The sequence below is a fragment of the Salvelinus fontinalis genome, chromosome 12 (assembly GCF_029448725.1).
Source record: "Salvelinus fontinalis isolate EN_2023a chromosome 12, ASM2944872v1, whole genome shotgun sequence".
Classification (NCBI taxonomy): Eukaryota; Metazoa; Chordata; class Actinopteri; order Salmoniformes; family Salmonidae; genus Salvelinus; species Salvelinus fontinalis.
The window spans coordinates 37103668-37117052 of NC_074676.1; the positions used below are offsets into that span (position 1 = coordinate 37103668).

General features: G+C 43.0%; 1 protein-coding gene across 4 annotated transcripts in view; it reads right to left on the minus strand.

The window, feature by feature from the left end:
• The window catches only part of LOC129867301 (zinc finger RNA-binding protein-like), a 33727-nt gene extending 21017 nt beyond the window's left edge, over nucleotides 1-12710 (minus strand). For all 4 annotated transcript variants that reach the window (XM_055940611.1, XM_055940609.1, XM_055940608.1 and 1 more), the window contains exons 1-2: nucleotides 12602-12710; nucleotides 1428-1683 (exon numbers count right to left, since the gene is read on the minus strand). In XM_055940611.1, coding sequence (XP_055796586.1) covers nucleotides 1428-1683; nucleotides 12602-12654 — 309 coding nt within the window. In that variant the 5' untranslated portion in view covers nucleotides 12655-12710. The remainder of the gene's footprint in view (nucleotides 1-1427; nucleotides 1684-12601) is intronic.
• Between the last annotated feature and the right edge of the window lie 675 nt (nucleotides 12711-13385).

Here is a 13385-nt window from a genome sequence, read left to right on the forward strand (position 1 = left end):
TGAACATGGATGGCAGAAAAGTGTAAATAGTATGCAAAATAGATTGCGACTTTAACAATCTAAAATTCTCCCCATGTACTTGCATACCACCCTGCCTACCACTGCTGGCTTGCTTCTGAAGCTAAGCAGGGTTGGTCCTGGTCAGTCCCTGGATGGGAGACCAGATGCTGCTGGAAGTGGTGTTGGAGGGCCAGTAGGAGGCACTCTTTCCTCTGGTCTAAAAAATATCCCAATGCCCCAGGGCAGTGATTGGGGACACTGCCCTGTGTAGGGTGCCGTCTTTCGAATGGGACGTTAAACGGGTGTCCTGACTCTCTGAGGTCATTAAAGATCCCATGGCACTTATCGTAAGAGTAGGGGTGTTAACCCCGGTGTCCTGGCTAAATTCCCAATCTGACCCTCAAACCATCATGGTCACCTAATAATCCCCAGTTTACAATTGGCTCATTCATCCCCCTCCTCTCCCCTGTAACTATTCCCCAGGTCGTTGCCGCAAATGAGAACGTGTTCTCAGTCAACTTACCTGGTAAAATAAAAAAATATATATTTTTTTTTTATACACAATAGAAAAGGTTGGTGACCACTGAGCTGAGTCAAGCAAGCCGAGATCTACCGCACAGATTTTTAAAACATGACTTAACTAACATTAACATAATAAAAGCTGTTCTGTAGGAATGAGGTTTGTGCAGTAGGCCTAATACATTATCACATCATATTGGCTATATGCATGGTCTTCCAATATTGCTCCTTATTAGACCACATTATACTTCAAAAGTCGAGCTTTGATATACAAAATAGATCACTTGGTGTAGCACTTGTTACGCACAGCGGAGCATAAATTTTAATAATTTGCTTCTTTATTTTACTGGACTGATGGTACCTGCATCTGATGGTCATGGTGCTTTCAAGACAACTGGGAACTCGGGAATAAAAAGGAGGTCAATGATCTTTAGATTGGAAAGTCGGAGCTCTAGAAAGAGGCCCGAATTCCGACTTGGAATTCCGAGTTGGATGACCGTTAAAAGCGATTTTCCCCCAGTCGGTGAGACTGGCCAGAGCGAGGGCACACCGTCTCCACCTGATGGCGAAACTTGTGTCGAACCGCATCTGCCTCATGCATAAATTCATGTTGTTCCTATGACCGGAGAAAGTTAAATATTCCTCGATATTAAAATATAGACAACGAGCTGCTGCTAATAATAATTATCAAAACGCAGGGATAGCGACACGTAGCAACCTACTGCTAATAGCGCAACACACACAGAAAAAGGAGCACAAGCCTTTATCGTTGGCTTTTCTACAGACATTTTTGGTGATCGACTAGGAATTCCTTGACGCTCGACCAGTCGATCGTGATCGACCACTGCAATAGCTAAAACACGACAACAGCATGCAATGGGATGATAAGGAATGGAATTGTGACTTACCGTTTCAGTGTATATCGGTAGCTGGTATGTCTGTGGGGTGGTGGTGGGTTGGGGCGTGGGGTCCGGCTGCCGGTAGCCATAGTCTGGGGGGGCAGGGTGGGTCTGGTAGGCCACCGGGTAGGCAGAGGCAACGGGCCTGGCTGGTTGTGCAGGGGCAGAGGCATAGGAGGCAGTCACTGCATGGGCCCCGGCAGGGGCCGGCTGGACATTGTAGCTGGCTGTGGTGGGATGGGCATAGGCTGGTGGAGGCTGAACGCTGTGGGGAGAGAGACAAGATGGAGGGTAGAATGAGGCAAGTGAAAGAAGGAACTTGTCTGTCAGCCCTACATTAAAGACACAAATTGGTTAAAGAAAACTGTGAAAAATAAAGTATACCAGTTGAATTTAAGAACCAAAAAAAGTACAGCTGCACCATACAGGTTGCAAAATAGTTGGCAGGAGATTTGATGTGCCGATTCCATGGCACATGGTTTATGAACTGACAAAAACTCTGCCCAGCTCTGCACATTTTGCTATTTAGAGAATCATTAGATCACTTGTTTTGATACTGCCCATATGTAGCTTTGTTTTGGTCGCAGGTACAGGAATGGCTGAAGAATTGCAACATTTACCTGGATCTCTCCAAATAGCACTCCTGGGTGACTTGAAAAGCCATAGGTCAATTGATCAATAATACTCTTAATAAAAATGTTCATCTTTAATTTACAATCTGTAGAATCTATGAGAATAGAAAGTGAAACATTACAGCACAGTTGAAAAAATATATGGCAATTAGAAATCAAAACTGGAAGGTTTTTAGAGATAGATGGGAGGGGTTGAGGGTAGCTGAAGGGTGGGACTAAAAACAAATTAAAAAAGATAACTAATGTAAAATATTCAGTGTCTGCAAAATGTATATAGTATGTATAAGCAGAAGTAGAAGCATAAGTGTTGTTGTCCATTAGTTTACTCCACACACACTGCCATCGGAAAGTTCAGACCCTTTGACTTTTTCCACAGTCAGGTTACAGCCTTATTCTAAAATGTATTAAATAGTTTTTCCCCCCACTCAATCTAGACACAATACACCATAACGAACAAAGCAAAAACAGGTTTTTAGAAATGTTTGCTAATTTATTAAAAAATGAAAAATGGAAATATGACATTGACATAAGTATTCAGACCCTTCACTCAGTACTTTGTTGAAGCACCTTTGGCAGTGATTACAGCCTCGAGTCTTCTTGGGTATGACGCTACAAGCTTGGCAAACCTGTATTTGGGGATTTTCTCCCATTCTTCTCTGCAGATACTCTCAAGCATGGTCAGGTTGTATGGCGAGCGTTGCTGCAACGCTATTTCCAGGTCTCCCCAGAGATGTACGATTGGGTTCAAGTCCAGGCTCTTGCTGGGCCACACAAGGACATTCGGAGACTTGTCCCGAAGCCACTCCTGCGTTGTCTTGGCTGTGTGATAAGGGTCGTTGTCCTGTTGGAAGGTGAACCTTCACCCCAGTCGGAGGTCCTGAGCACTTTGGCGCAGGTTTTCATCAAGGATCTCTATACTTTGCTCCATTCAACTTTGCCTCTATCCTGACTAATCTCCCAGTCGCTGAAAAACATCCCCACAGCATGATGCTGCAACCACCATGCTTCACCTTAGGGATGGTGCCAGGTTTCCTCCTGACGTGATGCTTGGCATTCAGGCCAAAGAGTTCAATCTTGGTTTCATCAGACCAGAGAATCTTGTTTCTCATGGTCAGAGGCCTTTGGGTGCCTTTTGGAAAACTACAAGCAGAGCTGTCATTTGCTGTTTATTGAGGAGTGGCTTCCGTCTGGCCACAATACCATAAAGGCCTGATTGGTGGAGTACTGCAGAGATGGTTGTCCTTCTGGAAGGTTCTCCCATCTCCACAGAGGAACTCTAGAGCTCTGTCAGAATGACCATCAGGTTCTTGGGTCACCTCCCCGAGTCTTGGTGGTTCCAAACTTCTTCCATTTAAGAATGATGGAGGCCACTGTGTTCTTGGGGACCTTCAATGCTGCATACATTTTTTGGCACCCTTCCCCAGATCTGTGCCTTGACACAATCCTGTCTCAGAGCTCGATACACGTGTGTGTGTGTATGTAGCACCACTCAAAAGTTTGGACACAGCTACTGATTCAAGGGTTTTTCTTTATTTTTTACTATTTTCTACATTGTAGAATAATAGTGAAGACATCAAAACTATAAAATAACACATATGGAATCGTGTAGTAACCAAATCAATATATATATTTTATATTTATATTATATATACTCAGCAGCATACCACCCTGCATACCACTGCTGGCTTGCTTCTGAAGCTAAGCAGGGTTGGTCCTGGTCAGTCCCTGGATGGGAGACCAGATGCTGCTGGAAGTGGTGTTGGAGGGCCAGTAGGAGGCACTCTTTCCTCTGGTCTAAAAAAAAATAAAAAATATCCCAATGCCCCAGGTCAGTGATTGGGGACACTGACCTGTGTAGGGTGCCGTCTTTCGGATGGGACGTTAAACGGGTGTCCTGACTCTCTGAGGTCGTTAAAGATCCCATGGCACTTATCGTAAGAGTAGGGGTGTTAACCCCGGTGTCCTGGCTAAATTCCCAATCTGGCCCTCAAACCATCATGGTCACCTAATAATCCCCAGTTTACAATTGGCTCATTCATCCCCCTCCTCTCCCCTGTAACTATTCCCCAGGTCGTTGCTGCAAATGAGAACGTGTTCTCAGTCAACTTACCTGGTAAAATAAAAAATAAATAAAATAAAAAATTTGAGATTAGGGCTGGGCGATATGGCCAAAATCTCATATCCCGATATACAGTGGGGAGAACAAGTATTTGATACACTGCTGATTTTGCAGGTTTTCCTACTTACAAAGCATGTAGAGGTCTGTAATTTTTATCATAGGTACACTTCAACTGTGAGAGACGGAATCTAAAACAAAAATCCAGAAAATCACATTTTTTAAGTAATTCATTTGCATTTTATTGCATGACATAAGTATTTGATCACCTACCAACCAGTAAGAATTCCAGCTCTCACAGACCTGTTAGTTTTTCTTTAAGAAGCCCTCCTGTTCTCCACTCATTACCTGTATTAACTGCACCTGTTTGAACTCGTTACCTGTATAAAAGACATCTGTCCACACACTCAATCAAACAGACTCCAACCTCTCCACAATGGCCAAGACCAGAGAGCTGTGTAAGGACATCAGGGATAAAATTGTAGACCTGCACAAGGCTGGGATGGGCTACAGGACAATAGGCAAGCAGCTTGGTGAGAAGGCAACAACTGTTGGCGCAATTATTAGAAAATGGAAGAAGTTCAAGATGACGGTCAATCACCCTCGGTCTGGGGCTCCATGCAAGATCTCACCTCGTGGGGCATCAATGATCATGAGGAAGGTGAGGGATCAGCCCAGAACTACACGGCAGGACCTGGTCAATGACCTGAAGAGAGCTGGGACCACAGTCTCAAAGAAAACCATTAGTAACACACTACGCCATCATGCATTTGCCTACAGCACACACTGCCCTGTTTTTAGACAGTGCCGGCCATTGTTGAGCCACCTATCTACTGAAACATCAGTGTAAGTTTTCAAAAATGACTCAAGGAGGAGTACTGAAATAAGAACACACCACCCACAATAAAGCAACACTGCAGACTACAGACTACTACTCCACATTTAAAGGATGGAAAATCTATTTTCTGCCGAATATGCAATGCCAAAAGGATGACCTTGCAAACATAAAGCAACAGCCCTATCATTATAATGTATTTTGATGCTAACAGACCGCCTTCCCGACACAGGCATTCTAAAATCACCTTTGTCAGCATTTTGTCTGGAATAACCACGCTTTGTTTCATGAGGGACAAGGAAAGATCAAAGTAATGGATTATGGGCGGAATAAATACAAATTAAATCTGTGAAAAAAGTTTAGGCTGTTCCTCACTCGTACTGTACTGGTACACAAAGGCACAAAGCATTGCAAAATGGAAATGACCAAAGAAAGCAAATGTTCCTATAAAAGGAGAGTGCAGTGACATCACAGTCAAGTGAGCCTGATTTATTCTAAAAAAGAATCAAACTGAGAATCTACTGAGAGTGACAGCTGTAGAATGAGCTGGCAACTAGCAGCTCTAGGCTGCCATGTAAACATCAGGGAATAGTGTAAAAAAAAATCTATGGTGATAGTTAAAAACAAAGCAACAGTAAACATGTCGTCTCCCACAAATGCTGCTGCAGCCCCCCCCGCCTCCATGCTCTGGACACTACGCTGACAGACACAGCAAACCTTCTTGCCACAGCTCGCATTGATGTGCCATCCTGGATGAGCTGCACTACCTGAGCCACTTGTGTGGGTTGTAACTCCATCTCATGCTACCACTAGAGTGAAAGCACCGCCAGCATTCAAAAGTGACCAAAACATCAGCCAGGAAGCATAGGAACTGAGAAGTTTTGAAAATCTTGGCTCTCTCTAATTTTCTCCTTCTCTCTTTCTTTCTCTCGGAGGACCTGGGCCCTAGGACCATGCGTCGGGACTGCCGCCCGTGGTGACTCCTTGCTGTCCCCAGTCCGCCTGGCCTTGCTGCTATTCCAGTTTCAGCTGTTCTGCCTGCGGTTATGGAACCGCCACCTGTCCCAGACCTGTTGTTTTTCAACTCTTAATGATCAGCTATGAAAAGCCAACTGAAAATTATTCATGATTATTATTTGACCATGCTTGTCACTTATGAACATTTTTGAACATCTTGGCATAGTTCTGTTATAATCTCCACCCGGCACAGTCAGGAGAGGACTGGCCACCCCTCATAGCCTGGTTCCTCTCTAGGTTTCTTCCTAGGTTTTGGCCTTTCTAGGGAGTTTTTCCTAGCCACCGTGCTTCTACACCTGCATTACTAGCTGTTTGGGGTTTTAGGCTGGGTTTCTGTACAGCACTTCGAGATATTAGCTGATGTACGAAGGGCTATATAAAATAAAATTGATTGATTGAGAAGTGGTCTGTGGTCACCACCTGCAGAACCACTCCTTTATTGGGGGTGTCTTGCTAATTGCCTATAATTTCCACCTTTTGTCTATTCCATTTGCACAACAGCATGTGAAATTTATTGTCAATCAGTGTTGCTTCCTAAGTGGACAGTTTGATTTCACAGAAGTGTGATTGACTTGGAGTTACATTGTGGTGTTTAAGTGTTCCCTTTATTTTTATAATATAAAAATATATAATATAATATTATAATAATATAATAATATAAATATAATAACACAGAAATACGAGCCTTAGGTCATTAGTATGGTCAAATCCGGCAACTATCATTTAGGAAACAAAACGTTTATTCTCTCAGTGAAATACGTAACCGTTACGTATTTTATCTAACGGGTGGCATCCCTGTCTAAATATTGCTGTTACATTGCACAACCTTCAATGTTATGGCATAATTATGTACTATTCTGGCAAATTAATTACGGTTTGTTTTAAGAAAGGCATTGATGTTTATGGTTAGGTACACATTGGTGCAACGGCAGTGCTTTTTTCACGAATGCGCTTGTTAAATGTTTACATCAATGATGTCGCTCTTGCTGCTGGTGATTCTCTGATCCACCTCTACGCAGACGACACCATTCTGTATACTTCTGGCCCTTCTTTTGACACTGTGTTAACAACCCTCCAGGCGAGCTTCAATGCCATACAACTCTCCTTCCGTGGCCTCCAACTGCTCTTAAATACAAGTAAAACCAAATGCATGCTCTTCAACCGATCGCTGCCTGCTCCTGCCCGCCTGTCCAACATCACTACTTTGGACGGCTCTGACTTAGAATATGTGGACAACTACAAATACCTAGGTGTCTGGTTAGACTGTAAACTCTCCTTCCAGACCCACATCAAACATCTCCAATCCAAAGTCAAATCTAGAATTGGCTTCCTATTCCGCAACAAAGCATCCTTTACTCATGCTGCCAAACATACCCTTGTAAAACTGACCATCCTACCAATCCTCGACTTCGGTGATGTCATTTACAAAATAGCCTCCAAAACCCTACTCAATAAATTGGATGCAGTCTATCACAGTGCCATCCGTTTTGTCACCAAAGCCCCATATACTACCCACCACTGCGACCTGTACACTCTCGTTGGCTGGCCCTCGCTTCATACTCGTCGCCAAACCCACTGGTTCCAGGTCATCTACAAGACCCTGCTAGGTAAAGTCCCCCCTTATCTCAGCTCGCTGGTCACCATAGCAGCACCTACCCGTAGCACGCGCTCCAGCAGGTATATCTCTCTAGTCACCCCCAAAACCAATTCTTCCTTTGGACGCCTCTCCTTCCAGTTCTCTGCTGCCAATGACTGGAACGAACTACAAAAATCTCTGAAACTGGAAACACCTATCTCCCTCACTAGCTTTAAGCACCAGCTGTCAGAGCAGCTCATAGATTACTGCACCTGTACATAACCCATCTACAATTTAGCCCAAACAACTACCTCTTTACCTACTGTATTTATTTATTAATTTATTTTGCTCCTTTGCACCCCATTATTTCTGTCTCTACTTTGCACTTTCTTCCAATGCAAACCAACCATTCCAGTGTTTTTTTAGTTTTTATTTTACTTGCTGTGTTGTACTCACTTCGCCTCCATGGCCTTTTTATATTTTTATTTATTTATACATATATCTGTTTGCCTTCACCTCCCTTATCTCACCTCACTTGCTCACATTGTATATAGACTTTTTTTTTTTTTTTTTTTTTTTCACTGTATTATTGACTATATGTTTGTTTTTACTCCATGTGTAACTATGTGTTGTTGTATGTGTCGAACTGCTTTGCTTTATCTTGGCCAGGTCGCAATTGTAAATGAGAACGTGTTCTCAATTTGCCTACCTGGTTAAATAAAGGTTAAATAAATAAAAAATAAAAAAATCATCATCCGTTTGGCGAAGTAGGCTGTGATTCGATGATAAATTAACAGGCACCGCATTGATCATATGCAACGCAGGACAAGCTAGATAAACTAGTAATATCATCAACCATGTGTAGTTATAACTAGTGATTATGATTGATTGTTTTTTATAAGTTTAATGCTAGCTAGCAACTTACCTTGGCTCCTTGCTGCACTCGCATAACAGGTAGTCAGCCTGCCACGCAGTCTCCTCGTGGAGTGCAATGTAATCGGCCATAATCAGTGTCCAAAAATGCTGATTATCGATGGTTATGAAAACTTGAAATCGGCCCTAATTAAAATCGGTCTACATTTACTTTCAAATGACTGCTTGACTTGTTGACTACTCAATCAGCAGACATTGTGGGCTAGTTTAGGAAAGCTGTTTGCATGTATAGCGCAACATTTTACGTGGAGTCATTACATCATGTACCTTCGTTATATAGGTATGCATGTCAGCTTTGACATCGGTTTTGCACATTTTGCACATCGGGCGTTAAACTAGATATCGGCCGATACCTTTGTTGGCATTTTTAGCTAATATCGGACGATTCCTATATATTTTTTAACCTTTATTTAACTAGGCAAGTCAGTTAAGAACAAATTCTTATTTTCAATGCTGGCCTAGGAACAGTGGGTTAACCGCCTTATTCAGGGGCAGAACGACAGATTTTTACCTTGTCAGCTCGGGGATTCGATCTTGCAACCTTTCGGTTACTAGTCCAACGCTGTAACCGCCCCAAATGTTTGCCGATATATCATGTATCCCTAATTATAACTGTAGAATAAGTTGGCAACATTCTTCAAGACTGCTGACTAATTTATTTAGAAGTTGCCACGTACCTAAACTCATCTTGTACTTCCGGCGCCGGCAGAGATGGCCGCCTCGCTTCGCATTCCTAGGAAACTATGCAGAATTTTGTTTTTTTACGTGTTATTTCTTACATTGGTACCCCAGGTAATCTTAGGTTTCATTACATATATTCAGTAGTTCCTCCCGACTGTAAGAGCAACGTCAACTCACCATCATTACGACCAGGAATATGACTTTCCCGAAGCGGATCCTGTGTTTTGCCTTCCACCCAGGACAATGGATCTGATCCCAGCCGGCGAACCTAAACAACGTCGCAGTAAAAGGGGCAAACGAAGCAGTCTTCCTATCAGGCTCCGGAGACGGGCACATCGCGCACCACTCCCTAGCATACTACTCTCCAATGTCCAGTCTCTTGACAACAAGGTTGATGAAATGCGAGCAAGGGTTGCCTTCCAGAGAGACATCAGAGACTGTAACGTTCTTTGTTACACGGAAACATGGCTCACTCGAGAAACGCTATCGGAGTCGGTGCAGCCAGCTGGTTTCTTCACACATCGCGCCAACAGAAACAAGCATCCTTCTGTTAATAAGAGGGGCGGGGGTTATGCCTTATGATTAACGAGACGTGGTGTGATCATAACAACATACAGGAACTCAAGTCACTGTTCACCTGACTTAGAATTCCTCACAATCAAATGTCGACCGCATTATCTACCAAGTGAATTCTCTTCGATTATAAATCACAGCCGTATATACCCCCCCCCCCCCAAGCAGACACATTGATAGCCCTGAATGAACTTTATTTGACTATGTAAACTGGAAACAACATATCCTGAAGCTGCATTCATTGTAGCTGGGGATTTTAACAAGGCTAATCTGAAAACAAGACTACCTAAATTCTATCAGCATGTCGATTGCGCAACCAGGGCTGGTAAAACCCTGGATCATTGTTATTCTAACTTCCGCGACGCATATAAGGCCCTCCCCCGCCCTCCTTTTGGAAAACCTGACCATGACTCCATTTTGTTGCTTCCGGCCTACAGACAGAAACTAAAACAAGAAGCTCCCGCGCTCAGGTCTGTTCAACGCTGGTCCGACCAATCTGATTCCATGCTTCAAGACTGCTTCGATCACGTGGATTGGGATATGTTCCGCATTGCGTCCAACAACAACATTGACGAATACGCTGATTCGGTGAGCGAGTTCATTAGAAAGTGCATCGGCGATGTCGTACCCACAGCAACTATTAAAACATTCCCAAACCAGAAACCGTGGATTGATGGCAGCATTCGCGCGAACCACTGCTTTTAACCAGGGCAAGGTGACCGGAAACATGACCGAATGCAAACAGTGCAGCTATTTCCTCCGCAAGGCAATCAAACAAGCTAAGCGTCAGTATAGAGACAAGGTAGAGTTGCAATTCAACGGCTCAGACACAAGAGGTATGTGGCAGGGTCTACAGTCAAACACGGATTACAAAAAGAAAACCAGCCCCGTCGTGGACCAGGATGTCTTGCTCCCAGACAGACTAAATTACTTTTTTGCTCGCTTTGAGGACAATACAGTGCCACTGACACGGCCCGCTACCAAAACCTGCCGCCTCTCCTTCACTGCAGCCGACGTGAGTAAAACACCCCTATCCACATCGACAGGACAGTAGTGGAGAGGGTAGTACGTTTTAAGTTCCTCGGCATACACATCACGGACAAACTGAATTCTTCCACCCACACAGACAGCGTTGTGAAGAAGGCGCAGTAGTGCCTCTTCAACCTCAGGAGGCTGAAGAAATTTGGCTTGTCACCAAAAGCATGCACAAACTTCTACAGATGCACAATCGAGAGCATCCTGTCGGGCTGTATCACCGCCTGGTACGGCAACTGCTCCGCCCACAACCGTAAGGCTCTCCAGAGGGTAGTGAGGTCTGCACAACGCATCACTGGGGGCACCTGCCCTCCAGGACACCTACAACACAAGAAGGTCATAAAGATCATCAAGGACAACAACCACCCGAGCCACTGCCTCTTCACCCCGCTATCATCCAGAAGGCGAGGTCAGTACAGGTGCATCAAAGCAGGGACCGAGAGACTGAAAACAGCTTCTATCTAAAGGCCATCAGAATGTTAAACAGCCACCACTAACATTGAGTGGCTGCTGCCAACATACTGACTCAACTCCAGCTCACTTTAATAATGGAAATTTATCAAAAATGTATCACTAGCCACTTTAAACAATGCCACTTAATATAATGTATATACTGTACTCTATATCATCTACTGCATCTTGCCATCTTTATGTAATACATGTATCACTAGCCACTTTAAACTATGCCACTTTATATTTACATACCCTACATTACTAATCTCATGTATATACTGTACTCTATATAATCTACTGCATCTTGCCTATGCCGTTCTGTACCATCACTCATTCATATATCTTTATGTACATATTCTTTATCCCTTTACACTTGTGTGTATAAGGTAGTAGTTGTGGAATTGTTAGGTTAGATTATTCGTTGGTTATTACTGCATTGTCGGAACTAGAAGCACAAACATTTCGCTACACTTGCATTAACAAATCTGCTAACCATGTGTATGTGACAAATAAAATGTTATTTGATCTAAAAGTTGCGTTTACCTGAACCTTCGACTCCTTTGAGTTGCTATGCGTCTATACTTAAATGTAAACTCTTAAACCCTTACCGTGTAACTTTACCTGTCTGTCCTCTGTTGTTGCATAACTGTTTGCTGTAATCCATACTTTTAATAATGTTAATTCAATCGACTGTTTCCTCATTGTTGCTACTCTAAAATGGCTATTCAGTTCATGTATCAATTGAATCTCAAGAAGGAAACAGTCGGTTTGTATCGGTTGTAGCGGTTTGATCAATGTTTTATTAAGTATGGATTGCATCCAAACTGTCGGTTCTATTCATGGTATTTATATCTGCATCATTTGGCAACTGAACGTGGCTCAAGTTTTCAGCAAATTCACTTTGCCCAAAACGTGACAGGTAGATAGTTTCAAAATTATAAAACTGACCAGAAACTCACTTTCAGCTAATTCGTGCGTCCCTGCCGCTAGAAAAAAAGATAGCTAGCCATTATGCCAAAGTAAGATACTGGTTGTTTGTGATTGTTACACAAATAATGTAAGCAAGCTAGCTCGATAACTAATATTTGGCAAAGTAATGAGACAGTTTGAGGTTTAATTCTATTCCAAGTGCGAAGCGCTCCTTAGCCGGGCAAGACTGGGACCTGCTTGCCTGGCTACCTAATTTCGCTAGCATATCCATTGCGATGAACTCCCAAGGCCTCGAGCTTGCAATATCGCACCAGCAATGACGCATAGCTACTCATCGCAATAAGACGGGACGACGACTCGAGATGAGTGCATGCTACCCATACCCAGAATCGATGTAATTACCTGTACTGAGGACCGGCACCATGCGTGAATCCATAATAATTGCTTGCAGCCATCTTGGATTCTACTGTACTGGGAGTCGGGGTGTCTGTCACGTGTACGTCATCTAATATCGCGCGCATGCTTCGACATTTAAAGGGACAATTCGCAGTTGAACAATAACAAAGGAAAGCTTCCGCCTCTGTTTTGATTTGAATGATGGGCTCTGGAGAAATAGAGGGAGCTATGGATGCAAGAACTCCTTTATATAAAAATGATAGTTTTTACCATTATTTGAGGCTATAGTGTTTTTTTCAACATTTACATTGTTTACAAACATTGGAGTAAAACAAGCATATATTTTGGGTTATGATGGGGTACGACAGTTGAACTAAACTCATGAGGCATTAGAAGTTATTTAAGAAATCGACGGGTATATATAATTAAGCTAAAAAAATGGATGTAACAACTGCAGATTTAAATTGTAACTCTAGATGACCTGGGACAATGTATTTCACCGTTTAAAACTATAGCTATAAATGTGTAGCCTATTCTGTTCGAGTGAAATTCTGTTCTAACAGTATCAGTTTCTCGATACATTGTTGCAATAATAAACCCGCTATGTGTGTAGCCAACAGTAGCTTCTGCGACTGAGATCGGGTGGTTTGCATAACCAGGTGCAAAATGTAGGCTATTAGAGATATAGAGGTAAGAATCATGCAAATATCCATCCTAAATAGAATGGTGAAATGTTGTATTGGTAGCCTATCAGTGCACTGTGTAGAGCAAATGAGTTTCAGTTTCAATC